The 27,899-nt window shown below is 42.4% G+C and overlaps 1 protein-coding gene across 2 annotated transcripts in view; it reads left to right on the top strand.

The window, feature by feature from the left end:
• Nucleotides 1-24,571, top strand: part of PAXBP1 (PAX3 and PAX7 binding protein 1) — a 47,982-nt gene extending 23,411 nt beyond the window's left edge. The window contains exons 8-18 of one of the 2 annotated variants that reach the window (XM_084843606.1): nucleotides 4,054-4,177; nucleotides 5,254-5,353; nucleotides 5,959-6,074; nucleotides 7,871-8,070; nucleotides 9,029-9,173; nucleotides 9,287-9,408; nucleotides 10,512-10,588; nucleotides 10,741-10,807; nucleotides 13,565-13,711; nucleotides 18,186-18,340; nucleotides 23,393-24,571. In XM_084843606.1, coding sequence (XP_084699732.1) covers nucleotides 4,054-4,177; nucleotides 5,254-5,353; nucleotides 5,959-6,074; nucleotides 7,871-8,070; nucleotides 9,029-9,173; nucleotides 9,287-9,408; nucleotides 10,512-10,588; nucleotides 10,741-10,807; nucleotides 13,565-13,711; nucleotides 18,186-18,340; nucleotides 23,393-23,510 — 1,371 coding nt within the window. In that variant the 3' untranslated portion in view covers nucleotides 23,511-24,571. Of the gene's footprint in view, nucleotides 1-4,053; nucleotides 4,178-5,253; nucleotides 5,354-5,958; nucleotides 6,075-7,870; nucleotides 8,071-9,028; nucleotides 9,174-9,286; nucleotides 9,409-10,511; nucleotides 10,589-10,722; nucleotides 10,808-13,564; nucleotides 13,712-18,185; nucleotides 18,341-23,392 lie in introns of both variants that reach the window. The other variant, XM_084843605.1, reaches the window with a different exon arrangement.
• Nucleotides 24,572-27,899: the final 3,328 nt, after the last annotated feature.

Raw genomic sequence — 27,899 nt, 5'->3', positions numbered from 1 at the left:
GGAAGAGCCCAAACAGAGGAGACTTTGTGGAAGTTACAGATTGTATCCAATGGTGTCATTCTGCTAGTGCAGGAGTGAGGAACCTTAGGTCCAGGGTCCCAATCAAACCCTCCAATGTTCCCCAGATGGCCTTACCTACCTTCCCCTGGCCCCACCCTTCCCTCCAACCACTGATTGTTTGGTGGTTTCCTGTCTTTTGTGTAGTTTTGTAAAGGTTGAAATGCCTCTCTTAAGGCTTAGTTGCTGGCAGTAAAAGCTTTAAGGTAAACTATGCTAGTATATTTTGTATTTTTGGCCCCACCTCCTTTTCCCTGCCCACCCCTGGAATGACCCCCCCCCCCAAGAGCTTCTCCAAAATTGAATTTGACCCTTGGTCTGAAGTTCCCCACGCCTGTGTTAGTGCAAAGCTTCTACCGCTTGTGGAAACCCTGTTTTCATCCTTGCGCAAATGTCAAATCAAATACTTTGATTCTGCTTGTGCAAGCCACTGCACAAGTGCTTTCACAACTCATCATGACTTCATTACACTTGTGTTGTGTGCACCAGTTGTTCCACTAGCCCTTGTATAGTAGCTAGTGGAAGAGTGCCATCTCTTGTATAGTTACACATCTTCCTCTATAGTTACACTGGATACAACCCTATATTTCCCATTTCATTTTCTATTCCAGTAATACATAACCAAGATAAAGAACGGTGTTCCTAACTTGCACTCGCACGAATTTACATTTGCATGTGTCTTGCAAATGTAGTTGTGCTAGTGGAAGGCACTTCTGCTCAAACAGGGGGCGGGGGGTGATTTTTCATAATTTCTCCCTTCCTGCATAGCTCCCTATACTACATGCCATGTTGTTTCAGAGGGCTCCCCAAACCTTAGGAGGGTGCAGAGGGAAGAGGACAGCAGGAATATCCTGTTCTGTGAATAGAAGTTAGGATCCAAGGCTATATCTCTAAACTAAATGATAAGATTACTATAGGAAGCAAGCAGTTAATATTTAAGTCCAGATGTGTAACAGTAAAAATGACTAACTTAAAGATTAAGCCTACAGACTTAAACTTGCTCATTAGGTAGTAAATCTCATTGAACACACTGACTCTTACTTCTGAATAAACATGTACAGAATTATGCTGTAAGTGAGCTAAACTAAGCTTTCTTCAAAGAAGGTGTTGTACCCAATTGCCTTCTGTGGCAATCCAAATGTAGATTTCGCTTAGTAAAATAAATTATGAACTTAGTCTGTATGGTTATGGCTTTGGAACAACTCTTCTCTCTGACTAAAACTTGGAATCCTTCCAGCAAATAGACCACTCAAGAAAAACAGTGAAATATCAGTATAGGTAATATAGCTTGTGGATGGGGAGCGAGGCTGCTAATACAAGGTTGAAAAAGGCACAGCAAACCTATTGTAGTTACTGCTAGTGCTCACTGCCCCACTGAAAATGTGTGCGTTTTGCATAGCTTCAGTGGTGCATCGTAACTGCTGTGGGAACAGTTCTGATCATTTTGCACCTGTGCAGTTTTGTGTTACGGATTGTGAGGAGCATGTGGGGTGGAGCTTTGGATAGCTTGTCTCACATAGGATGCTCTTATTTGTGAAGCAACACTGGATATACAACTGTGCTGCCTGCCTTTTTTGGCTATGCCTTCTTTGTTTGTTTCTGCCTTTTTTCTTCCTTTGAGTTGGCAAAGTTTGAATTGAGTATTTGACAAAATAAATGCTTGATTAGATTGAACTTTAGAGGAGGATTCTGTTCTGCTGAGGCAGGAGCAGCACGTATGATGTCTGTGAAAGGATGAAGTGTGCCCATGTGCTTGTAGCCACTTGATAGCCTGATGTGGCTGATCATATTCCAGTAGCTGGAGGCAAAATGTATTAAATTAGACTAACTGAAACGGGTGATGACCACAACAAACCACCTGATGTCTAGTGTGAATACACATGCTTGTGATTACTTTTGGAATGTTTGTGATATAAGAACTCTCTCTGTATCTTTCCAGTCCCTTAAGAATTTTTGAAAATATCCTTGTTGAATTGCAAGGATAATTTAAATTATCCTTTATGTAACATTTTCTTTTCCTTTAAAAAAAAAGTTGAATAAAATGCTGAAGAGAAAGTTGTGGTTTCTATCCATAAAATGTAAAGCTGCTTTTTATTACAGTTCCTTTGACAGAGAGACTTTCTGTATGCAAATTCTTGGTAATATTACCCTTGAAATGTTCTGCCTTCTCTATCTCACTTTTAAAGGAAACTGTTCTGATTCTTGTGCATTAATAGTTTAATTAAAATAAATTTGTGAAATCCTGAGCTCATCAGGAAGTCCCTGCTATAATACAGAACAATATTTATCAGTAATGTATCAGTTGACATTGTAGTTAAAACAAATTTGGAATTACCTGGCCAGGACTATAGTTGTAGAGGGAAAGGAATTAAGGAAGATTCAGATGACAAAGCAGATGGGCTGTGGCAGCTTTAAATCCAACTCCGTGGCAACTGCCTCAATAGGCAGCTGGTTGTGTGTAGTGGTTTACCGCAAATAAGTTCTAGTCCTTGTAGCATCATTGCAAACCCAGAATATTTAGGTGACTGAGAGATATGCAGAGCCCAACATATCGGAGCACAACATATATGCAGAGCACAACCTCTCCCAAATTTCCCCCTGATTTTTAAAAAAATTGTTTGCAACTTTAAATGTTAGAAACTCTCTTTTTTTCCAGAATGGATGCTGAATCAGGACTGTGTCATCAGACTCGGTACCAAAAAGCGAGATGTTGCTATTCTCTTTTGTAACTGCCATGTAGATAGTATACTAGGTTTGGCAGCAGCCCTAAGCACACTTGCCTCGGAATAAGTTCAATTGAAGCTAATGGTTTTCAAATAAATGTGTTTAAGGAGAGGGTATTAGGCTGCAGTTATGCCAGTGCTGGCCCTTTGAACACAATACTAACCTGTTTCAAGCTGCAATCCTATTCACACTTTCTTGGGAATAAGTTACACTGACATCAGTGGGACTTAAAGCAAACATACGCAAGATTGCAGTTAGAAAGAAAAGCAAGCAAACCTCCCCCCCCCCTTGAGTGTAATCCAAGTGCTTCGAAGTTTGGTTTTATTAACAGAATTTTTCCAAAATTGCGGCTGTTCATTGATTTCAGTGCATAGTAGATTTGCAGTCAAGAGATGAAATCCAATATTGCAGAAGTAGAATGCAAGCATGTGCAACAGCTCTTTCCCTTCCCCTCCTCCTCCCTACAGCCCCCTGTACCCTTTAGAAAGCCTCGCTAAAGAATCAAGGGGTGGGCCTACATAACAATGTGAATTGTGTCTTATGGCTGCAGTGGGAGAGAGAATTGCTGAAACTGGGAACCTTGCATGAGCAGTGCAAGATCCCTCCACCTGATTTGGGGCAATTCCCCCCTCCCACTGCAGCCTCATAAGTCATGTTTCACCGTGTTCTGTAGGGTCGCCTTCACCCATCGTCCGTAGAGCTTTTGGCAGGCTACATGGGGCTGCAGGTGGGACAATGAGAAGGGAAAGATCAGTTGCATCGGCTGCCTTCTATTCACACAACACTGATTTCACCCTAAAAATATTCAGTGGATATCATAGACCCTAAGTAGTAGTCTTACGTTGAAATTCTCAAATTCCTTCTAAAAGATATTATATTCTCACTTGGTTTTTAAGTAGGCACGCATCTGATCTACCCCCTCACAACCAGGTGAGGAAGCTTTGAGTGGAATTGAAAGAGTTCCTTTTTTCCCTCAGACTAGTCTTGAGTGAGACAATTTTCTAATATGAGCATATATTGGAAGTAAATGTTCTTGTAGACTAGTAAGTTTTGTGGACTTCTTTACAGACCTGCTGTTACGCTTTCAGTCAGGTAGCTTGTTTGCAATTCTTTTTGATGCAGTTTTCTTGAGTGAAATAGCAGTTCAGTTAAAATCTAATGATAAAAAAGTGATACAGCTAAAAGTGCAGCATTCACCTTGGAATAGTGTGGCCTCCCAAACAGTTAAACACATGAAGACGTTTTTTATTACGGAGTATTATATTTTTACAGGTGCTCCTGATTAACGAACTCGAATCAGCAGTGCACCAGCTGTACAAACAGCGAGCTTCCCGCCTTGTCCAAAGACGACAAGATGATATTAAAGATGAATCTTCGGAGTTTTCAAGCCATTCAAGTCAGTCCATCTTGAAGGTTTTTATTATTCATTAAACAACCTTGTTTACTTAGTGCAGTTTTAACTTAAAGTGACCCTACAAAACATGTCTGGGTTAATCTGATAAAAAAAAAATTCAGATGAAAAGAATCCTAGCTCAAGCTGTAAGATGCCTTTCCTGTCTCACAGTGATCTTTTATATCTTTTTACAAGTTAGTTTTGTGTGTGACTATATATTGTCTTTAGTTCGCACCCTGAAAATATTTTACAGAATGTTCTATAAACCTGAAAAGCATTTACGGTATTCTGCTAGCAGTTTTCTTTTCAATAATACTGGTTTCAGGTGATGTAAAAGCAAAAAAACAACAACAACCCACCAGATACCATTTTAAACATTAGACCAGGGGAATACAAATAATTCTTGAAGTAACATTTTTTAAAAATATGTATTACACAATTTTGCTAGTGAAATCTTACATTCTCTTTTATACCAGGCTGGTAGCTATTAGGTAAACTACATTCATCTACAATCCTTTCCTCAGCTCCCAAAGGTTTTGTTGCTTTCAAATGTTCAGTATGTGACAATCATTAGGTATCAAGTAATATCTTACTTCAATACTAATTGTCTAACACCAACTGAAAAACAGTTCCTGTTACTCAGAGACAGACATCTGGCTTCTAACAGATGTGCTAAAGGGCTACCTTTCTTTCTCTTTTTATAAATGTTGAACACTAATGTGTTTTCCTAATACAAACAGTTTTTATGCTATGTAAAAAGATTTTAAATATTTTCTGTTTAATGAGAAGTGTGGAGTGATATGGTAGTGGCTTTACCTTTTTTGTTCAGTTTGCACACGGTGATGAAGACACTCCAATTGACCAAATGGGATCTTTTCAGAAGACAGTTTTGCTACCACTATTTTATCTGTGAGGGTGGGTGGGGAGGAGAGCAGTCAGACTTACCGATGTATATTGGGACTTGATCTCTCTCTCTCTCTCTCTCTCTCACACACACACACACACACACACACACTGTCATAATTATGCTTCCTATAACACGAAATGGAGTCCTAATTTCAATGTTTGTACTCTTACAGGTAAAGCACTGATGGCACCAAACCTTGATTCTTTTGGACGAGACAGAACACTGTACCAAGAACATGTAAAAAGACGGACTGCAGAAAGGGAAGCTAGAAGGTACAACAGCATTGAGGCTTCCTCTATATAATGGTTGGGGAACCTCTCCAAATGCTATTAAACTATAGCTCTCATTATCCCTGACCATTGGGCATGCTGGCTGGGGTTGCTGAGAATTGAATCCAACAACATCTGGAGGGGCCACAGATTCCTCACCTTGTCTTTGGAGAGTGCTTGACTGTTTCATATAGCGACTGGCTCTATGTAGAATTTTTTTCCTCCTACTTATTTACATCCTTGCAGATAAATGCACATCTAAAATGATTGTTTGTCAGCCTTGTGAGTGAAACGCTGCTTGGGACTTTCATAGTGTGGCATACTGAGCCAGTTTGGGGGGGGTGGAGTCTGACAGCTGGATATATCATAGGTCCCACTCTAAGGAGAAGGGGGAAAATAGCAAAATGTTTTGGGGCTGTGGTTCTAGATGAAGCAAATAACATGTGTTCTATGACATGGCAGATGGCTTCAGTTTAGTTTCATTTCTCCTTGCAATAGGAAAGGGAAGACATATCTCCCCTTACAATATTCAGTATCCTTCACTGACAGGTGGGAGCGTGGTATTCTAACTTTAACACAATGCCAACACGTTCTATTCCTGTTAACAGAGCGCGTCGTAGACTTGCTAGAGAGCAATCTGGGAAGATGGCTGATCACCTTGAAGGCCTTTCTAGTGATGATGAAGAAACCTCAACGGATACTACAAACTTCAATATGGAACAAGGTTAGGTGATTCACCTTAATGCTAGAAGCCATCTCTAAATCCCAATATTTTGTCAGGAGCATTTCAGATGATTAGATAATGTGATATTTTAAACGAGGCTATAGAGAAAATCTTAAATTCAAGATGTGAGGACCTGAGGCCTTTTTGACCACCTCACGATCCTACTTCGAGTCACCAGGTCAGGTGCTTTGGTCAGTGTTTCTCCTCACACTGCCACTTTTAGGCTCTCACCCACAACCCTCTGTTTGTGTATTGTGATGCTTCACCACTCTCACAATTACTGCCACCAATAACCCTTTTAGAGCTGCTTTCTTTCTTTTTGGTAGCACAGACCAAGCAGCCAGCATGTGGGGGTTATTCCACAAAACCCTTCCTAATCATAAAAAAGGAAACTGTCTTTTAAAATTGAAAACAAAGAAGGTTTATTTGGTACAACAGGATTAGAAATGGGAACTGGGTTGGGATGAGGAAAGGTTATCAGGGATGATAAATAAAATAAGTCAACACTATAAACTATACAATATAACTCTTGCTTTTAGCTTTATGTTCAAAAAACCCTCTCACACTCTCTCTCACACTATCTCACTAGATGTTCTCACTCTTATCTCCCAATCTCAATTCAGACTTCTCTAGCTTCCTCCCAGACTGATCTGACTCCCTAGAAGCAATCACCCACCTTTTTTTTGCACAAGCTCTCATCTAATCACACTGCATTCCATTCTCACTCAGCCACTTCCCCTTTCTTCCACTTGCCAAACTGTCATTCTTGCCCACACTCTGCCAAACCCCCGCCTCACACCTGTCAGTCATTCCAGACACATACCAGCCACCATACACATATACAAACCTTTACTATATACATATTGTGCATGTGGAATCGCCACACAAGAGTACCGCTATTATCTCACTCCTGGGCAGAGGTAGCAACAGGCTTTGAAGTGGTGACTACTGTGACACAGAATAACATAGGATATGCCACAGCCAAGGGAGAGGCCATAGCACAGTGGTAGAGCACCTGCTTTGCATGCAAAAAGTCCTCAGTTCAGTCCCCGACATCTCCAGTTAGGGCTAGGAAAGAATGCTGCCTGAAACCCTGGAGTGCTGCTGCCGGTCAGCGTCAACAGTAAGAGGCTAGATGGACTAATGGTCTGACCCAATATAAGGCAGCTTCCTATGTTCCAATGTTGCTTCCTTTCATCAGTGGTCATTTCAGGCAGCTGGAGGTACCTCTTCCAGCCCTAGTCTACCTCTTATATTGCTGCCACACAGCCTCTCTTGGAAGCAGCAAAAGGCAGACCTTGTTATTTTCCAATCTAATTAGCAACTGTTGCTTTTTTTAGTAGTCAGGAATCTTGTGTGGGATCTTGTAAGCCCCCTTGAAGATGTGTTACGTACCAAAAGGCAGGGTTTAGCTTCATTAAATAAGTATGTTTGTTTAGAGGGAGCTGCTTCACAAACTCTTTGCTGCATAGAACTATTGCCATGAAGTTGTATTTTCAGGTCACTACTACACAGCAAGGTGTATCCACGAATTAAGTCATAACATTTCAGAAATGGAGTTAAATGCTAGTTATAAAACCAACTTCTGTAAGGAAAATAACAAAAACATGGTTAGGTGTTAATGTAAAGAAGCCAAGATATAGGAAATACAAAATGATATGGATGTTAACGTTTTCTTTGCAATTAATTTGCTTGGATTGGTAAACTACATTGCAGAAGTACCAAAAAATACAGTAAACCCGCAAACAAGACGATTAATTTATGCTGTTTAAAATAATGAAATATTTCTATTCTAGATCGCATTTTGAAGGAGTCCAGTAAAGTTTTTGAAGATGTGTTAGAAAACTTTTCCTCTATCGACTACATTAAGTCACAGTTTGAAACCTGGCGTTCAAAGTATTTATCTTCTTACAAGGATGCTTATATTGGCCTTTGTTTACCCAAGCTGTTAAATCCTTTAATAAGACTTCAGTTACTTCCTTGGAACCCATTGGAGGTAAGAGAATGTTGAAGTATAATCATTGTGTTCAGTCTGTTTAACAAGGCAAAACAATTAAATAAAAGTGAATAAGTATAATGACTTAACCCTGGGCCCTGCAAAGTAGTTTGCAACTTCAATCTTTGATTTACCTACTAAGCATCATGCTACCAGTTTAATTTCTTGATTCCATATGCTAAGCCTCGGCCACAAAAATTAGCTGCTTTGTCAATCTCTTTATACTAGAGTGACCTGGTTTGCACATGACAACAAACCATGGTTTAATTAACCATGGTTTGTTGGATCATAAGTTGTCATTACGTGCGAACCTGGAATTATAGGTTAACTATGGGCTGTTAACCACAAACCCACAGAGAGCCCATGATTGTTGTTGGGTTGTGAACTGTGGGTTGTCATTACATGTGGACCCAGAATCATAGGTTGTTCATGGGTTGCTTCACCAGGCTACAAAGGCAGCGGGCAAGAGCGTTCAAAAAACCCAGCCTCTTTACATGCCAGTACTGCATTGTCACAAAGGCAGTTGTGATACAAAGAGGGAACAGGTGAAGAAGGAGGGAAACAAACAACCCGGAGAGTGGGAAAACAAGCCATAGTTGGCTCGATTGTTTGCCAGACACCTGGGTAGGGGAACAAATCATGGTTTAAATAAGAGCGTGAACCAGACCAGTATATCGTGGCATTACAGCAAAGTGGACATGTAATGGGGTGGAAATGATGGCTTCTGGTATCTGATCTGAGAACTTGATATATTAGAAAAAAGGTAATTAAAAAAGCATTTTTATTTCAATGCCGGAGCACCCTCACAAAATATGATGTCGTGCTGGCATCACAGTGACATTCTGACAATGAAGTACACAGCCTAAACATTTGCACAGGCATATAGATGGAGGGTTCACACATGGCTGGTTCTTTGTTTTCAACACCCAACTGATACTTGCGGTATTTATTTTAATAGGACAAGTGCCAAGATTTTGAGAGTATGTTATGGTTTGAATCCTTGCTATTTTATGGATGTGAAGAATATGATCAAGAGAAAGATGATGCTGATGTTTCACTATTGCCTACTATTGTGGAAAGAGTGGTTCTACCTAAATTAACAGGTACTTTATAAACGTGCAATCCTCTTACAGACAAAACATTTTGTGATTTTTAGCAGCAACCACATCTTGATATCTAGTCTTGAAAAGTAATTTTTATTCTTCTTTTCTGCTAGTACTTGCTGAAAATGTATGGGACCCTTTTTCTACAACACAGACATCTAGGATGGTAGCTATTACCCAGAAACTAATAAATGGCTATCCTTCTGTGGTACATGCAGAAAACAAAAACACGCAGGTAAAAAATTGTGCATAATCTTTTTGATAGGATTGTTGTTTCTGGTCGCTATCATAGACATTTATCTTTGTTTCTAATTTGGCAAAGTACAAAGAAGTAGCTCAGGAAAGCTGGCTAGTAGATGTGCTAATCTATAATTTCAAGATGTAGCTTGAAGTGTTTTCTTGAAGTAAGTATCTTCAAGGGGTAGGCATGTCTTACTGACTGCAACAGCAGGCTATAGCACTTGTGAGCAGATGTGCTTGAGGGTGGATATGACAGTGGCAAATCGGAGTGTGTACCATTGGTGGATCATGCATAGTTTGTGCTTTGTTTGCACTATATTCATTCTGAATTATTCCTAAGGATGAATGTAGAAGACAATTTTGTGGCATGGTGATTATAAAATTGTGCTCTCCTAGGGCATATGTGAGGTGATAAAGTATCCATAACCTGAAGAGTGAAATCTTTCCTGTACCAATCTAAACAACTAATACACTGGATCCTATATGCATTAAAGAGCAGCATTCATGGGCAGTATCCAGTGGTGTCACTGTGCTAATGTAAACCAGCACTGATGGAACATCATTAGTACTTGCTAGGCCTTCATGCAAGGCAATGTGTCCCAATTTTTGCCTAAACCATCCCCCAGCTGCAGCCTCCTGTGCCACATTAAATGCTATTCCAAAGGGCCCCCCAGCCTCAGGAATGGCTTCTTGTGCTGGCAGTTGCAGCAAGGGGGTGGGGGCAAGAAAGCCCCATGAGGTGAGTAGGAATCAACTTGCAGCTTGTAGAATCCAGCCCACTATTTATGACTTTATTGAACCCTGTGTCCAGTACATGCCTAGAGAGACTTCCGTCCTTGTATGAAGGTTCTTCAGATGAATACACTTCAATGGCTATAGTAAAGCTGAATACTTCAGTGTCCTTCCTGTTTGCTACCTTACATAAAATAATGTTAAGAGATCCAAATTAATTGGAAAAGTAAACTTGTTAAAATAACCTGAAATCCTGACTGACTTGTGTAGACCTAATGTCCACTGGAGTACTTGGTTGGATTTGTGCTAAAATGCACTTGTTAAAATATTTTTACAAAATCTTGTATTAAATTTGAACTCTTTCAGACATTACTAAAAGCCCTTTTGCTTAGAATGAGGAGAACACTAGATGATGATGTATTCATGCCACTTTATCCCAAAAGGTAAGCTTGCTTTTTTTCTTGGTTTGACTCCATTTGTGTTCATGCCTTTTTGTGGATTGGATTGCAGAACTTTTAGTATTGTGATCATGGATCATGTCAGTGATTCATATCTTCTGTACTACTGAAATTTGAAGACATGTCTTATTTTTCAGTGTTTTGGAAAACAAGAACTCTGGACCTTATTTGTTTTTCCAGCGACAGTTTTGGTCTTCTGTTAAGGTAAGCTAGCAAAGAGATGAAAGTAGTACCACTGACATATTGTTTGGTGATGGGCAACTGATTCGCTGGGCGCAAAGTGAATTTGCTTGTGTGGGGAGGAAGGCATACAGATTCCAAACGCAACACCGCTGTTTTTCTAACCTTGGATCACTGAAATTTGACAGTCCTGTTTTATGCATTGGTTTCAAAGACTGTGTGCATAGAAGGTCATGTGTGCAACCAGTCTTTCTCCTCCCTCCTGCACCCCTGAAATGGGTTGCTGGGGAAGGGGAAAATCACCCAAAATCAGAGAGAGGGAAGCTGCACAAGCAGAAGGCAAGCTGCAGAGGGAGGCAGAAGTATTGCCTACACACATGGCTTTCCAATTCAGCATTTACATATGTGTGACAAAAGAGTGCAGTGGCATTTTAGTGTAGTTTAATTCTGACTACTTCCAAACAATTAAAGAAAATTGATACTTTGGAATGTTTATGTTCTGTACTTGAAACCTAAGGAATTGTATACAAGAAAATTGAAATTTGTGGGATGATAGAGTTCAAATGGAAAGTAGTGAATTCTCCACACTGACATTTTAATCTGAATATTATGTAATTCATGAATTTTGACAAGAACTCCTTGTGTGTTACTTGTAGAACGTCTTGTAGTTTTGTCTGGTCTGGAAACCATTTGGCACCTTAGTTCCATAAAGTTTCACGACTTTGATTAGGACAGGTAACATAGGTATTCAAAGTACTATTACGTTCTCATAGCCCGTCTTAGCTCTGGAAGTAAGTTTACTGCTGTAGCTGCTCAGCAGCTTTGCAGTTGACCAGATAAAGAATTCTGGCCATTGCAGTGCCTGCTTTTTGCTGGCAGCAGTGCTTAATACTACGTGTTTTGCAGCTGACATATTCCCATAAGAAGTACTTATTGCTGAAGGAAAGAAGAAATCACATGCATAACTTTTAAAAATAAATTTTTGGACCTAGACATGCTAAATTTTGACTGGATTGTACCATGTGAAAGTTTTGCTGACTTGTATCTCCTCCTAAGCTGGGGTAAACCCTAGCAATAGGGCTGCAGATACCCCCTTTCAAAAATACCTCCCCCTTTTTAGGATATACCAATGCTTCTTAAATTAATTTAAAATTAATTGATAACAACTATAAGTCAGTAGCAAAGATCCCCTTCTTGAGCAAGGTGCTTGAGTGGGTGGTTGCTGCTCAACTGTAGGCACTGTTGAATGAAACTGATTATCTAGAACCATTTCAGTTGGGCTTCAGGCCTTATTTTAGAACAGAAACTGCCTTGGTCACCCTGTGGGATGACCTTTGCTGAAAGAGGGACAGGGGGAATGCCATCCTGTTTATTCTGTTGGACCTCTTGGCAGCTTTCAATATCATCAACCATGGTAGCCATCTAGATACGTTGTCTGAGTTATGAGTCTGAGGCACTGCGTTGCAGTGGTTCTGCTCTTACTTGGATAGCCAATTTGAGAAGGTGGTGCTGGGGGTTATTGCTCTGTGCCTTGGCAGCTATGCTGTGTGGTTCCACAGGGCTTGGTTCTATTCCCCATGCTGTTGAACATCTACATGAAACTGCTGGAGGAGGTTTTCTGGAAGTGCAGGCTGAGGTGTCATCAATATGCAGATGACACCCAGCTCTCTCCTTTTCAGCAAAGCCAGGTGAGGCAATGGCTGTTGTGAATCAGTGGCTGGGCATGGTAATGGACTGGATGAGGGCCAATAAACTAGAGACTCAATCCAGATGAGATGGAGGTACTGTCAGTGGGTAGTTTGTCTGCCTGGCTAAGTGATGTTCAACTTGTTCTGGAGGGGATTGCATTCTCTTAAAGGATTGGGTTTGTAGTTTGGGGGTACTCTTGGATCCAAGATTGTCACCAGATGCACAGGTGGATTCAGTGGCACAGAGCACCTTTTATTAGCTTAGGCTGATAATGTCTTTATCTGGACAGGGATAGCCCAGCTACGTTGTCCATGTGCTGATAACCTCTTGTCTGGGTTACTGCAATGCAATATATGTGGGGCTGCCCTTGAAAATGGTCTGGAAACTCCACCTGGTCTAAAATAGATTGCGAATGGAGACTGGCCAGCGTGATCATATTATGCCAGTACTTTTCCATCTATGCTGGCTGCCAGTCCATTTCTGAGCCCAATTCAAAGTGCTGATATTAACATTCATAGCCCTAAATGGCTTGGGGCCAGTTACCTGAAGGATCATGTCCTCCCATATATACCTGCCTCAACCCTAAGATCGTCTTCAGTAGTCCTTCTCTGAGAGCCCCCGCCGAATGAAGTGAGGTGGGTGGCCACTAAAAGGAGGGCCTCTTCTGTTGTGGCACCCTAGTTGTGGAATGAGCTTCCCAGAGAGGCTCGCCTGGCATCTACATTGTGCTCTATTTGGCGCCAGGTGAAGAGTCGCCAGGCACCTTATTCTCCCAGGCATTTTAGTCTTTTAGTTTCTGTTGTTTTAAATTTGTTGCTGTAATTTAAATCATTGCACTGCTGCTAGGTCTTATTATGGTTTTAATTTTTATTTTATATTGTAGTTTATCATGTTGTATTTTATAATTTTAATTGTTGTGAATCGCCCAGAGAGCTTCAGCTTTTGGGTTGTATATGCATGTAGTAAATAAATAAAATTGAAACGTTCCCATTTGTGGTACCCATACATGACAATCTGCAAATATAAATGTTACTGCAGAGCTACTGTTCTGCTTTTGATGTCTGACCTTCTTTTTTTGGGGGGTGTATTTAGTTATTGGGAAACTTCCTGCAGTGGCATGGAATCCTTTCCAACAAAACCCTACAAGAGTTATCAATAGATGGCTTGCTAAATAGATACATCCTCATGGCTTTCCAGAATTCTGAGTATGGAGATGACAGTATTAAGAAAGCTCAAAGTGTAAGTAAGCACATCACTTTAGTAATCTCATTTCTATTTTTAGAATCCCATTCGGAGCCTGTTGCAAATGTATTGAGAAGTAATATAGTATAATGGCTAGAATTTGGGGATATTTAGTTTTATTCATTCATTAAAATCCCCATTCAGCCAATCAAGTTCATTGGGTGACCTCGGCAAAGTCACGGTCTTTCAGCTTAAAGTACCACACTGGACTAACACAGCACAGCTTTTAAATAATCAAAAGTGAAATTAACATTTTATGGCTCATTATATTTATGCCCATCTTTTTATCAGAGACTGGCTACCAAAGTGGCTTACAATTAATTAATTAATTAAATTCATTCATCACCCATCTGGCTGGTCACCCAGTGTACAACATTAAAAACAATGGGCAATGTACAACATTAAAAACAGTTCAAAACAATAAAATTCAACATTAAAAACATCACATTTCTAAAATTACCCTAACCAACCCCAAATGCCTGCCTGAACAACCACGTTTTTAATGTGTGGCGGAAGCTCATTAAAGAGGGGGCATGGCGGAGTTCCCTAGGGAGGGAGTTCCACAGAGTGGGGGCCACCACAGAGAAGGCCCTCTCCCTTGTCCTCACCAGCCTAGCTGTCCTGGCTGATGGGACAGAGAGAAGGCCATCCAAGGCTGATCTTGTTGAGCAGCCTATCTGGTGTTGCTGGAGGTGCTCCTTGAGATAGGCTGGGCCGGAACCGCATAGGGTTTTAAAGGTCAAAACCAACACCTTGAATTTGGCCCAGAAAACAACTGGTAACCAGTGCAGCTCCTTCAGCACTGGAGTGATGTGATCTCGCCAGCAGCTGCTTTTAATCAGGCGAGCCACCGCGTTCTGTACCAGCTGCAGCTTCTGAACCATCTTCAAGGGTAACCCCAAGTAGAATGCATTACAGTAGTCTAAACGAGAGGAGACCAGGGCATGTACTACCGATGGGAGCAGATGGTCGGGAAGGTAGGGGCGCAGCCACTGTATCAGATGGAGTTGGTACAGCGCTGTCCCACTCACAGCTGACACCTGAGCCTCCATGGACAGCTGGGAGTTTAAGATGACCCCCCAGGCTGTGGACCTGATCTTTCAAGGGTAGCCGTACCCCATTCAACACCAGGTCAACATCCCCCAACCTCCTCTTGTCTCCCACCAAAAGTACCTCAGTCTTTTCAGGGTTCAGCTTCAGCTTATTCCTCCCCATCCAGCCACTCACTGTCTCCAGACATTTGGACAGGGATTCTACAGCCAACCTTGGTGAAGATTTGAACGAGAGGTAGAGCTGCGTGTCATCTGCATACTGATGACACTGCACCCCATACCTCCTGATGACAGCCCCCAGCGGCTTCACATAGATGTTACATAGCATTGGGGAGAGGATGGAACCCTGTGGCACCCCACAAGTGAGCAGCCACGGTTCTGAAACCTCCTCTCCCAGTGCTACCCTCTATTACCTGCCGGAGAGGAAGGACCGGAACCACCGTAATACGGTGTCTCCAATGCCCAACCCCTCCAGGTGATCCAGGAGGATACCGTGGTCAACGGTATCAAAAGCCGCTGAGAGGTCAAGGAGAACAAGGAAGGAGCATTCGCCCCTATCCAGAGCCCTCCTCATATCATCCACCAAGGCTGTTTCTGTCCCATGCCCAGGCCTGAAGCCCAACTGAAATGGATCTAGACAATTGGCTTCTCCCAAGTGTGCCTTCAACTGCATCGCCACCACCCGCTCAATCACCTTGCCCCAAAATGGCAGATTCGAGACTGGGCGAAAGTTGTTCAGAACTTGGGGATCCAAGGAGGGCTTTTTTAAAAGCGGTCTTATCACTGCCTCCTTGAGGACTGATGGCATCACTCCCTCCTCAAGGGAGGTGTTCACCACCGCCCTGATCCCCTCACGCAGCCTCTCTCTGCAGCTCATAATGAGCCAAGATGGGCAAGGATCATGTAAGCAGGTGGTCGGCCTTACAGATGAAAGCACCTTGTCCACTTCATCAGAAGGAAGAAGCTGGAAACGATCCCACAAAACTGGTTTGCCACAGACTGCCTCTTGTTCACTAACTGTATCCACAGTGCACGGAATAACACTCCTAATCCGATCAATTTTATCTGCAAAGTGCCTTACCAAGGCCTCACAGGAGCTCCAGCGGTTCTGGAGCAATTGGACCAACCAGGCTCCAGACCACTTGGAACAGCCTCCTGGGACAGCACTCTGCAGACGCGATGGAGGCAGCATAATATTCCTTTTTTGCTGCCTTCACCGCCATGTGATAGGCTGAAGATACAGCTCTAGCCCGTGTCTGATCGTCTTTGGAGCGAGACTTCTGCCACTGGCGCTCTAGCCGTCTCACCTTCTGTTTCAGAGCTCGTAACTGCGGATTGAACCATGGTGCAGTCCGAGCCCTGTTCGCGGGGAGAGGACGTTTCAGAGCCAGCCAATCTAATGCCCCAGTGATTGCGGCATTCCAGCCACCCACCAGGGTCTCGACCGAGTGGCCAGAGAATCCCCAAGCGCGTTCAGGAATCCATTTGGATCCATAAGATGCCTGGGCGGACCATTTTAATGGGCCCTCCACCCCTGCAAAGGGGTTGTGGAGCCAAGAAGTCTAACATCACCAGATAGTGATCTGACTGTGACAAGGGGGTGGTGGATATACCCCCGACTTCTAGATCACTCCCCGCTTCTCCAGAAACAAACACAAGCCCAGTGCATGACCGGCTACATGGGTGGGCCCAGTTGGAATATGGTGCAGCTCCCAGGAAGCCATGGTCTCCATGAAGTCCCGAGGTGCTCCTGTGAGGACAGCCTCTGAATATACGTTGAAGTCTCCCAACACCAATAAGTTAGGGGACTGCACACGCACATCAGAGACCACCTCAAGCACCTCGGCCAGGGAGTCAGTCGTGCAGCAGGGTGGAAGGTAAACGAGCAGAATCCCCAGACTGCCCTTTGGGCCCAACCTCCAGTACATGCACTCAGCAACCTTGGTCTCCCGGAGAGGGGGTCTGGTGAAGACCAAGGACTCTCAGTAGATAACAGCCACTCCCCATTCCCAGCCCTCGGCTGCTGTGCATATGAAAATCCGTCTGGACACATGGCCGCAAGAGTTGGAGCAGCGGCCTCAGCCAGCCAGGTCTCCGTAATACATGCCAGGTCTGCACACTCATCGAAGATCATGACATGGATGAGGGAGGTTTTCTGGGTAACAGACCTGGCATTGCAGAGCAGCAAACGAAGGCCAGAAGATGGGGTCACGCCTCCCCCAGCCATCCTTTGGCTCTGGACAGGCCCGGAACGTGGGACAGATATTACACATCTCCCCCTTGTTCCCCTTACCTGGCATGGCCTGTCCCATCACTCCGCCAGCGCCTGCTGCCCAGCCTCGGTATGTTCTGGCCCCCAGCGCTCCCCCCACTGCCTCCATCAGGTGGACATATGCCCCCTCGCTTCAGCCTATCAGGCAGGCTACCCAGCCCTAAAAACACAATAGAATCCCCCCCAAAATTTAAAAAAAAATTAAAAAATCCCCTTTAAAAATCCCCTTTACTATCTCAAAAAAGTACAATATATTAGGAATACATTGTGGTGTTTATGGCACTGTTCTGGTCCTTGACAGTTGATGACACGTTCCAGGCTTTTCTCTCCTAGAGGGAGGGGGCGGAAGCTTCACATGGACATGAGGGCTGGTTATTGCTAAATGTGCCAGCCTACAGGAGCTTTAACCACTTCAGTGATCTGCAGAGCCTGACTTGGCTGCTGCCCTTTTGTCACAAAAAGAAGAGCTATATTTTCAATATATATCTCGTGTGCATGCTTTCTTGTGTTAGCGTTAACACAGAGATCAATTGACAGTTACAAGGTGTTTTGGGGGAGTGAGGGTGGGCTACTTTAAATTTAAGCACCTAGATATCAAGATTTTAATTCAGTGATTTGCAGTGAATTCTGGACACTGTTTGATCCTCTGGAAACCTCAGGCATTGTCTTAAGGGACATTCCATTTCAGATAATGTTGGTCAGTGTTGCTACTGAATAGTATCGCACATTTATTTAATACATTTCTATACTGCCTTTCTGCCAAGGCAGTTTATAATTTTTAAATACTGAAACAAACAAAACAAATGTTACCAAAAAAATCCAAACGAATGCTACAATATAGTTCTCTCAAGCTGATTGAAGGTCACTTCAGGAGCTGATGGCATGAGCTCCATGGCCTGAGCTTCTCCTCTTCTGTCTTCCCTCACAGATTTTAAGTAGCCCACCCTTTGGTTGGGGAGGGGCCAAAGGCTTCCTTTCTTGTGCCATATACAAATAGCCAGACCTTGTTTTGAGTTTTTACAGGGCAATCCTATATATGTGTATTTAGAAGTAAGCCTCATTGAGTTCAATGTGACTTACTCTCAGATAAATGAGTATAGGATTGCAGCCTTAACAGTGTTCTAAACCACCCTTTTCCATTCTTTAGGTAATCAGCTGCTTTCCTAAACAGTGGTTCACTCATCTTAAAGGAAATAAGACAATATCACATCTAGAAAACCTTTGTAGATACCTTGTTCATCTTGCTGATACAGTATACAGAAACAGCATTGGAAGCTCTGATGTAGAAAAAAGAAATGCGAGGTAAGCAATCTTATATAATGTTTAGACCAGTCTTCTCCGAGCTGATGCCCTCCAAGTGATTTGGATTATGACTTTCATCAGCCCCAGCCAGCATGTCCAATGGTTAGGGATATGGGAGTTGTGTCCAAAACATTTGGAGGGCACCAGATTGGGGAAGACTGGTATAGACTATTCGCATGGGTACCATACTTAAATAATAATTTGATATTTGTTTTTGTTGTATTTTAGGTATTTATTCATTTAATTATTTTTGAACTGCCCCTTCACTCCATGAGTGCTTGAGGTGATTTATAGTGAAACCACAAACCATACAATATAGTAATTTCCCACCCCACCTCCGAAAAACCCTAAAACAATACTAAATTGGTAACTTGGCAAAGATATATGCATTCTCCTACAACGCCTTGTAGATCGTTAATTCCACCAAAGGAGTTAACTTTTTTAAAACCTAGCACAGATATGTGGTGATAGCCATGATAGTACGGTCACTAAACTTGAGCCGGACATCCTAGAGAGTGAAGTCAAGTGGGTCTTAGGAAGCATTAGTAACAACAAAGCTAGCGGAGATGACAGTATTCCAGCTGAGCTATTTAAAATCCTCAAAGATGATGCTGTTAAAGTGCTGCACTCAATATGCCAACAAATTTGGAACACTCAACAGTGGCCACAAGACTGGAAAAGGTCAGTTTACATTCCAATTCCAAAGAAGGGCAACACCAAAGAGTGTTCAAACTACCGTACAATTGTGCTCATTTCACATGCCAGCAAGGTGATGCTCAAAATCCTACAAGCTAGGCTTCAGCAGTATGCGAACCAAGAACTACCAGAAGTACAAGCTGGGATTCAAAGAGGCAGAGGAACTAGAGATCAAATCGCCAACATTCGCTGCATCATGGAGAAAGCAAGAGCCAGAAAAACGTCTATTTCTGCTTCATTGACTACGCTAAAGCCTTTAATTGTGTGGATCACAACAAACTCTGGCAAATTCTGAAAGAGATGGGAGTACCAGACCACCTTACCTGTTTCCTGAGAAACCTGTACGAGGGTCAAGAAGCAACAGTAAGAACCAGACATGGAACCACCGATTGGTTCAAAATTGGGAAAGGAGTACGACAAGGCTGCATATTGTCGCCCTGCTTATTTAACTTATATGCAGAGTACATCATGAGAAACGCCGGGTTGGATGAATCACAGGTCGGAATTAAGATTGCCGGGAGAATTATCAACAACCTCAGATACGCAGACGATACCACCCTAATGGCAGAAAGCAAAGAGGATCTAAAGAGCCCCTTGTTGAGGGTGAAAGTGGAGAGTGCAAAAGCTGGTTTGAAACTCAACATTAAGAAAACTAAGATCATGGCATGTGGCCCCTTCACTTCCTGGCATATGGAAGGGGAAGAAATGGAAGCAGTGATAGATTTTATTTTCTTGGGCTCCAAGGTCACTGCAGACGGTGACTGTAGCCATGAAATTAAAAGACGCTTGCTCCTTGGGAGGAAAGCTATGGCAAACCTAGACAGCATAGTAAGAAGCAGAGACATCACCTTGCCGACAAAGGTCTGTATAATCAAAGCTATGGTTTTCCCAGTAGTAATGTATGGCTGTGAGAGCTGGACTGTAAGGAAGGCTGAGCGCCGAAGAATCGATGCTTTCGAACTGTTGTGCTGGAGAAGACTCCTATGAGTCTCCTGGACTGCAAGGAGGTCAAATCAGTCAATCCTAAAGGAAATCAATCCTGAGTGATTATTGGAAGGACAGATACTGAAGCTGAAGCTCAAATATTTTGGCCACCTAATGCGAAGAGAAAACTCTCTGGAAAAGACCCTGATGCTGGGAAAGACTGAAGGCAAAAGGAGAAGGACACGGCAGAGGATGAGATGGCTAGATAGCATCACTGATGCAATGAATATGGACTTGAGCATGCTCCGGGAGAGAGCGCAGGACAGGAAGGCCTGGCGTGCTGTGGTCCATGGGGTCATGAAGAGTCAGACACGACTGAACAACAACAACAACAACAGATAAGTGGATTGGGGGAGAGTTTGTTTTCATTTTGCATTTGAATGGTTAGAGGAAACCTCCTTAGGAATTAAAACAATACTGATAAAGTACATACATTTGAAGCAACACCGGAACCTTCTCTAAAATCAAAGAGCAACAGTAATCAAGTTTGGCAGAACAGCATAGTTTTTACCAGCCATCTGAAGGCCATTCCTGAGAGAGCCAGCCTAACCTCCCTGGAAAGGGAGTTCCACAACCAAGGCACTGGTCTACAAAAGACCCTGTCTTGAGTCACCACAGCCTCATCCCTTTAGGGGCTGGGACATGTAACAGAAGTTTGGATGATTAATATAGTTCCAGGCAGGTTCATATGGGGGGAGGTGGTCTTTCAGATACCCTGGCCCCAAGCCACCTAGGGCTTTATAGTTAAGAAGCAGCACCTTGAATTGGGCTCAGAAACAAGTAGGAAGCCAGTGAAGCTGTTTCAAGACTAGTGTTATATGGTCTATGCAATGCGCACCAGACAAAAGTCTGGCTGCCACATTCTGCATTAGCTGTAGTTTCTGAACACTATTCAGAGGCATGTTACAGTGATATCGATGCAAAATGATTAAGGTGTGGATCACTATGGCCAAATCCACCTTCCCCAGGAAGAGTTGCAGCTGGATCACCATCTAAACCAGGTTGTGTACCTGAACCTTCAGAGAGAGTGCTACCCCACTGAGAACAGGTTGTACTCTCAATCCTAGGTTAGCTTGTTTGCTGTCTTGTTTGGATTGAGCCTCAGTTTATTCACCCACTTCCAATCCCTCACTGCACCCAGACAGTGGTTCAGAATTTCCACAGCCTATTCATTGAAAAAGAGAGATAGAGTTGGGTATCATCAGCATACTGATAAGACCTGACCCACAAACTCAGCGTGGCCCCTCACTGTGGCTTCATGTAGATGTTTAAAAGCATGGGAGATAAGTAGACCCTCCTCCCCATAGGCTAAAGGGCCAAGCAATAGTCCCTCAAGACCATGTTCTGGAAATGCTTAGCCAAATATGGCCAGAACCACCACAACTTGGTACTTCCAAGACCCAGACCAGCCAAGCCATCTCAGAAGGGTGCCATGATTGATGGTATCAAATACGTCTGAGAGGTTGAGCAGAACCCACAGGGATGTACTTCCCCTGTCTAGCTTCTGGCATAGATCACCCACCAAGGTTGACCAAGGCTGTTTCCATCCCCAAACCAAGCCTGAATCCATACTGAAAAGCATTCAGATAATCCATTTCATCCAAGAAAACATGGAGTTGTGATACCACCATATGCTCCAAGACTTTGCCTCAAAAAAGGGAGATTAGAGGACTGGCCAATAATGATCAAGAATGGTGTGAAACAGTGAAAACATCTTCAATTAAGATTTTACCACAGGCCTCCTTTAGAGAAGCTGGAACGTGATCCTCTTTCAAGGAGGCATTTATCAACTCCATTACCCAATCAGGTAGCTCTTACAAGCTAGGATAGGCATGGATCTAAGGGGCAGGTAGTCGATCTCACACCTCCAGCCTATTTGTCTACATCCTCAGGCAAAACATACAAACTCATCCATCATCATTTGAGAGATGGTTGTCTCAAGCATCTCACTTGAATCTGTTTTTAATGTGGAGTCAGCAGATACTGATTTTATCAGCAAAATATTTTACAAACTTGTCAAAGTTTGTAAGCATTTGTAAGCAAGTGAGTTTGTAAGCAAGTGAGCATTTATCCTTCCAGTGTTAAATCTCAAACAGCTCAGGCAGGGAGACTGTTGAGCAGTGAGGTGGGAGGTACACAAACAGAATCACTATCCTGTCTTGCTCCAAAACTATGCTTACAGATTGAGCTATTGTTCCTTTTCTAGCGGATCACTAGATTAAGGATTTCATATTGTAATTGTGAGCATGATTGGGTATCTTTCTTTGCTTGCTTAAAGCATGGCTACTACACAAATAACATAATTTCTGAAATAACAGGTTCAGAATACAATTTCTCAATTTTCCAAATTTTGAGGAAGTTGAGGATGCCCCGATGGCATGGAGCATATAAATGTGACCTTTAAAGCAATTCCATAAGTCTAACCATTGAGGGTGGGATGTTTTTAACCCCCAGTCACTACAATCTGGCTCTGCTTGCACTTTGGGAGTTCTAGGAGCAACTAGGAGGAACCTATTGCCACAGCACAGTGCTACTGATTTAGAGCTGCCTATTCCCACCCTGCTGCTCTCAAGTGGCATTGTGAGAATGCTCACAATTCCAGGAGGAAATGTGCATGTGCAAACTATAATAAGCATGTTTAGACAGGGATGTGAGAACCCATCCCAGCTTGGGTTCTTTGGGCGCCCACAGAAGTGTGGCCCGTGCTCGCCCCCCCGTGACCCACGCTCTGGTCACCCACAAGCTCGGAGACTTGCCTGGACTCACCGCGATCCCATTCGGTGAGCGCCTGCCATTTTCCCGCCTTTGTTGTGTGCGCAAAAAGAAAGTTAAAAATGCGCATCTTTAAATATGTACAGCTTGGGGGCCGGGAAAGCTTAATATACACAATATTAGATGCATATTGCGAGCGGGGGGCGAGCGAGGACAGTGTCTCGGCAGGCGCAGTCCGGGGGTCATGTGGGGGGTGACGGACTCCCGGACCCAGTCGGGCGCCCACAACATCCCTATGTTTAGAGCTCTCACTCTAAACATGCTTATTACTTTGCAATCTCCAATGATACTCATAATTGCTTGCCCAATTCTGAATTGTGCCAAGGGGAGTTCTCCCATCACTACTTACTACAGCATCTGGCTATTTTATTTCTATGTAACCTGTATGTGTAAAATGCATTTAGATGACTAACCAGAGGATATTTTGACCCTGCAATTCTGCTAGGAGCAAGAAAGGTGGTGATAAGAGAGTGTGTGTGTATGAGATTGTATTCAAACAATCTCCTGGTTTACCTTGTCTTCATGTATCAGCCAGTGATGCTTAACTGCAGTTAGTTCAAAAACAACGACCCTGCTGACTATTTTTTCTTCTCTCCTTAGGGAGCATATAAAACAGATAATAAAACTTCTATCAAGTATTCGAGCACTGGACCATGCTGTAACAGTGGCAAATGACCATAACGTGAAAGAGTTAAAAATTTTAAGTGAAGGGAAATAATTTTTTTCAGTTAATTCTGGGATTTAAAAATCATTCCTGAAGTGTAATTTTGTACATATGTAAAGTTTTCTTAAAGTGTAAACAATTGATTGTTTTTAATACAAAGTGCACTCTTATATACAGCATCTGTAATAGTATTGATGTCTTTGAGAAAGTGAAAAGGAAGCCGGGAAAACTTTTCACCTGCATCTTGTTTACAAAAAACTTTTATGGTGGCCATATATTCAGTTAACTGTCCAGTAGTTAAAAGGAAATTCTGTACTACAAAATTCATTAACAGATTAAATGGAATATTTATAGCCCCATACTTATGTGTTTGAAATAATGGTGTCTTTCAAAGTAAGATTTTCAGTTGCTGGAATTTGGTAAAACAAATTGGTCAGAAGTATGTGAATATGGTATGACCTGGGTAAGAGTAAAATTTTCAAAATAGAACCCACTGTTAGAGGTGTATGTACTGGTGACAAAAGTAGTAAGAAGTTAACAATTGCATTCAGATGACGTTATTGTCTTCCTTGTTTAAAAAATTCAGATGATAAGCATGCATTTGCTTGCCTGTAATGGTAATGTGCATCTTCACTTATCCAGGAAACTGTCTTTCAGGGGAAAGTATATCAGGCGTGTAAATTGAATTCTCATTCTACGAGGAACACTGCTAAATTAATTACACTTCAATTTTATCACTAACTCTTAAGGGAATATATTTTGTCATGATACATTAATTCAAAAGTACTAAAGTGCTCCCCTCCCCACCCCAAATGTCCATATGCTGTTATATCTGATGTTCACATTTTGGAATTTTCCAAAATGTTATTTGCATTGCTTAATTTAAATATTTAAAGAATAAACCCTTTTACTTGTAATGGTCATGGCTTGCCACTACTGAGATTAGTTTGAATTCTGAAGAATATTGTCACTGTTGTAGGTAACCTGCTTATCTTCAAGTGTAGTCTTTTATACTTGAGAAAAGTAGAAATTGAATAATGTTGGATCCTTGTACTATATAATGCTCCTGTCATGTGATGTAAAGAAAATATTAAATGTACAGTCTGTCTTTTGGACATTGAATCATTTTCTGAATTCTTTACACTAATTTTCAATCATAGGCCCAACCAGTCTCAACTCCTCAAACTGATAGTAATAATGCTACCTGGGTTATTTCCAGCTTGTGACCCTTAACTGACAGTAGACATCCATCAGCAGAAAGGGGAGGGGGAAATTTGCAGTTATTCTTCCTCACCCTGCAGCTCCCCCAATCCTCCAAATCTGCCCAAATCGCCAGAGCAGGTGTGTGTGTGTGTGGCATAGTTGGCTGCAGAGAGGAGAGGTAATTGCCCCCCTCCCTGTTCCACAGGGACAGTAATTGGATACCACCCTCTGTATAGAATTCTATGGAAGTATCTAATGAAGATGTTCCAATTTAGCACAAACTTATTTTAATGGCTGAGAAGATAGCAAATTTGAGAAACTAAGCGGGAGACTTGTTCAGATGCTTCCCATTTAAACAGAAATAATCTTCTTGGGAGGTGGTAGCATGGTCAATTTGGTACTGATTAATTCTTAAAGTATTCATGTTCAGTTTGGGCTGCCACATGTTAAATACAGCAAAGGTGTTCCTGGTGTACCTCTGCTGACTGAAGGCATCTCTCAGTGGAGTGGGCAACTTTTGCCAATACCGCCTCCATCGCTGTTCTTAAGGGTCCTTTAACCCTCAGGAACAGCACAATCACATTCCCTAAAAATCGGGTATGCATAATTGGGCAATAGCGATCACAAATCCTTGGGTCTACAGAGGGCTTTTTCAGGAGCAGTTGCACTGTTGCTTCCCTCAAGATTGCAGAATCCACTCTTTCATAGAGATGTGAAGGCCTGGAAAAATTCAGGAAAAAATGTCCCCCCAGGACTGTTTTTTCTGGAAAAATTGAACAGCTTTGGATTATGAAATTTTTCTTTTAGAATTTAGGACAAAGTATTTATATACTGTTACCCAACCTTTACTCCCCCCAAAATGATTTCTAAAAACTACGATAATAAGAACACCTTTATAGGAAGACTAGAGATGTAAAATGTCTGGAAATAATGAAGCCATAGGGGAAAACACTTTTTAAAATCCTCCCTGTAAGATTCCCAGCATAGTTAGTTCTTTCATTCCTTATTAAAATTATTGATCTAATCAATAATCATCCTATGTGTCATACAGCAGCCTCCTTCCCCGCTCCATCTGCCCACGGCCAGACAGCCACAATCGGAAAATTGTGGACAGCCGAAAAAGGGCAGGAAGAGTGCGGAGGGAACAATCCCCCCCGTGCTTCTGCCCTGCTTTGGATAGGCAGTTGCCTCTGAGTTCAGAGGCAGCCGCCTATCTCGATAGGATTGCACCCTTAGTGTAGTTCTAATCTATTCAGACAATAATTACAAATTCACTGAGTTTACTCTTTAAAGTTTTAAAATATATTGATAATTTTATGAGCACACTACATAACTTTAGAAACGGAAAACTGCTTTATGTTCCTAAAGCAGGCCTCCCCAACCTGGTGTTCTCAAATGTTTTGGACTACTGTGCCTAGCATTCCTGACCATTGGCCATGCTGCCTGAGGCTGATGGGAGCTGAACTCCAAAATATCTGGAGGGTACCAGGTTGGGGAAGGCAACAAAGTGACTTTAGATATGTAAAGAGCACTAAAAAAATAAGTGTTGCTTATTTTTCAGTTTTCATGAAATTTGGGGGGGAAACAGCTTTTTCCACGGCCTCAAATTTTCCAGAAATTTTACATCTCTATTCCATCACACAATGCATTAACTAACCCCTGGACCCACCCAGCCATGCTTCACCAGCTAGCCTTAATTAGCCATGAGGACTGAGAGGGCATGTGGTCAGGCTTATAGCTGCAAAGACATTGTCCACAGCATCAGGCTGCATTAACTGAAATTGATCTTAGAAAACATGGCTAGATGAGGCATTGGACACCTCACGTGGATCTGCTGTTACTGGCATCTGAATTGTTTCAGAATCATCCCCAAAGTGCAATGAAAAAGTGGCACAGTGGGTCTCTGAGCTGGCCTATACTTGAACACAAAGCATAACTGGATTAGTGTCATTGCATGTACCGGCTTTAATCAACCAAAGTAAAAAGGTATTCAAGTCCTTAATTGCATTCATATCTTGTTTGTGGGCTTCCTCTAGGCATCTGGTTGGTCAGTGCGAACAGAATAATGCTGGTCTGGATAGGCCTTTGGTCTGATCCAGCATGACTTCCCTTATGTTAATAATGTCCTAATTTTAAAAATATATAAATTATCCCCTCTGCATCCATGCATTTCCAGGTTCTGTAGAGTTGCAGCATATGTGTATTTGTATCATGTATGGGAGAACAACACAATTCCAGATTCCCATATAGGTTCTTTTTGCACTTCTACAACTTAACCTCTCTGGTAGTAGCTTACCAGGGAAAATGTAGATCAAGGATGGGCAGCCTTTAGGGGCACATTTGGCAATTTGAGAAGCTGTGTTGCACACCACCACAAAATGGCAGCCATGGGAGATGTGGCAAAGGACAAGTCACCTTGCCCAAAAGACTGAGGACAAGACAGAAGTGAGTCTGAGCCTCAGTACAAGGCTCCTTTGAACCCATCATTTTTGGCACCAACAAAAACCTATTTCACAACTATCCCAGCTGCCAGTAAGAGTGTTCATTTTTTAAAAAGAGGGCGGGGCCCAAAAGTGTCCAAGGGCACATTGGTGCCCGTGGGCACAATGTTGCCTACCTTGATGTAGGTGGATCTCTACATTATAATGAAAAATCTATACATAGCCATTTGCTGGAGGATCAAAGCAGATAGTACTTGTTTAAACTAGAGAAAAGACAAAAGTTAAATAAATCCCTATTGGCTTAACTACCTGTGCCCTAGCTGCTAAACAGAATAAGATCCTGCCTCTGAGCCTTAGATGTAGCAAGGGAGCAACTGTGACAGCTATAAAACCATCATGTCTAAGAATAGACTTTGCTAGTAGTCATTAGGATGGGGGTGGGGGGGAGGCGGGGTAGTTGTGAGGGTGATCTTAAGTTCATGGGGGTTTACTGGGTGAGTGTGTTTGGGAGGGTGATCTTACGTTCAGAGGGGTTTACTGGGATAGGATGTTGTGTAAGGGATCTCTATAGAGGAATCTTGGGTTGCCTGTTTTTCTGTTTTTCTTGTATAATACCTACATAATGAAAAATAAATACAAAGCATGTTTATTTTATTCCACTTTTCCTGGCAGCTGAAATCAGTTTAAAATAGAAAAATATCAAACACTATAAATACAACATATTTTACTGATCTTTCTGATAACTAAAACCTACCTCTTTGGTAGCCTTTGGCTGAACGAGTCATTTTGCTGTTGAGCA

The sequence above is a fragment of the Heloderma suspectum genome, chromosome 3, assembly GCF_057233095.1.
Source record: "Heloderma suspectum isolate Gila_16-S chromosome 3, 16-S_ref, whole genome shotgun sequence".
Classification (NCBI taxonomy): domain Eukaryota; kingdom Metazoa; phylum Chordata; class Lepidosauria; order Squamata; family Helodermatidae; genus Heloderma; species Heloderma suspectum.
This window is presented reverse-complemented; position numbering and strand designations above follow the sequence as displayed.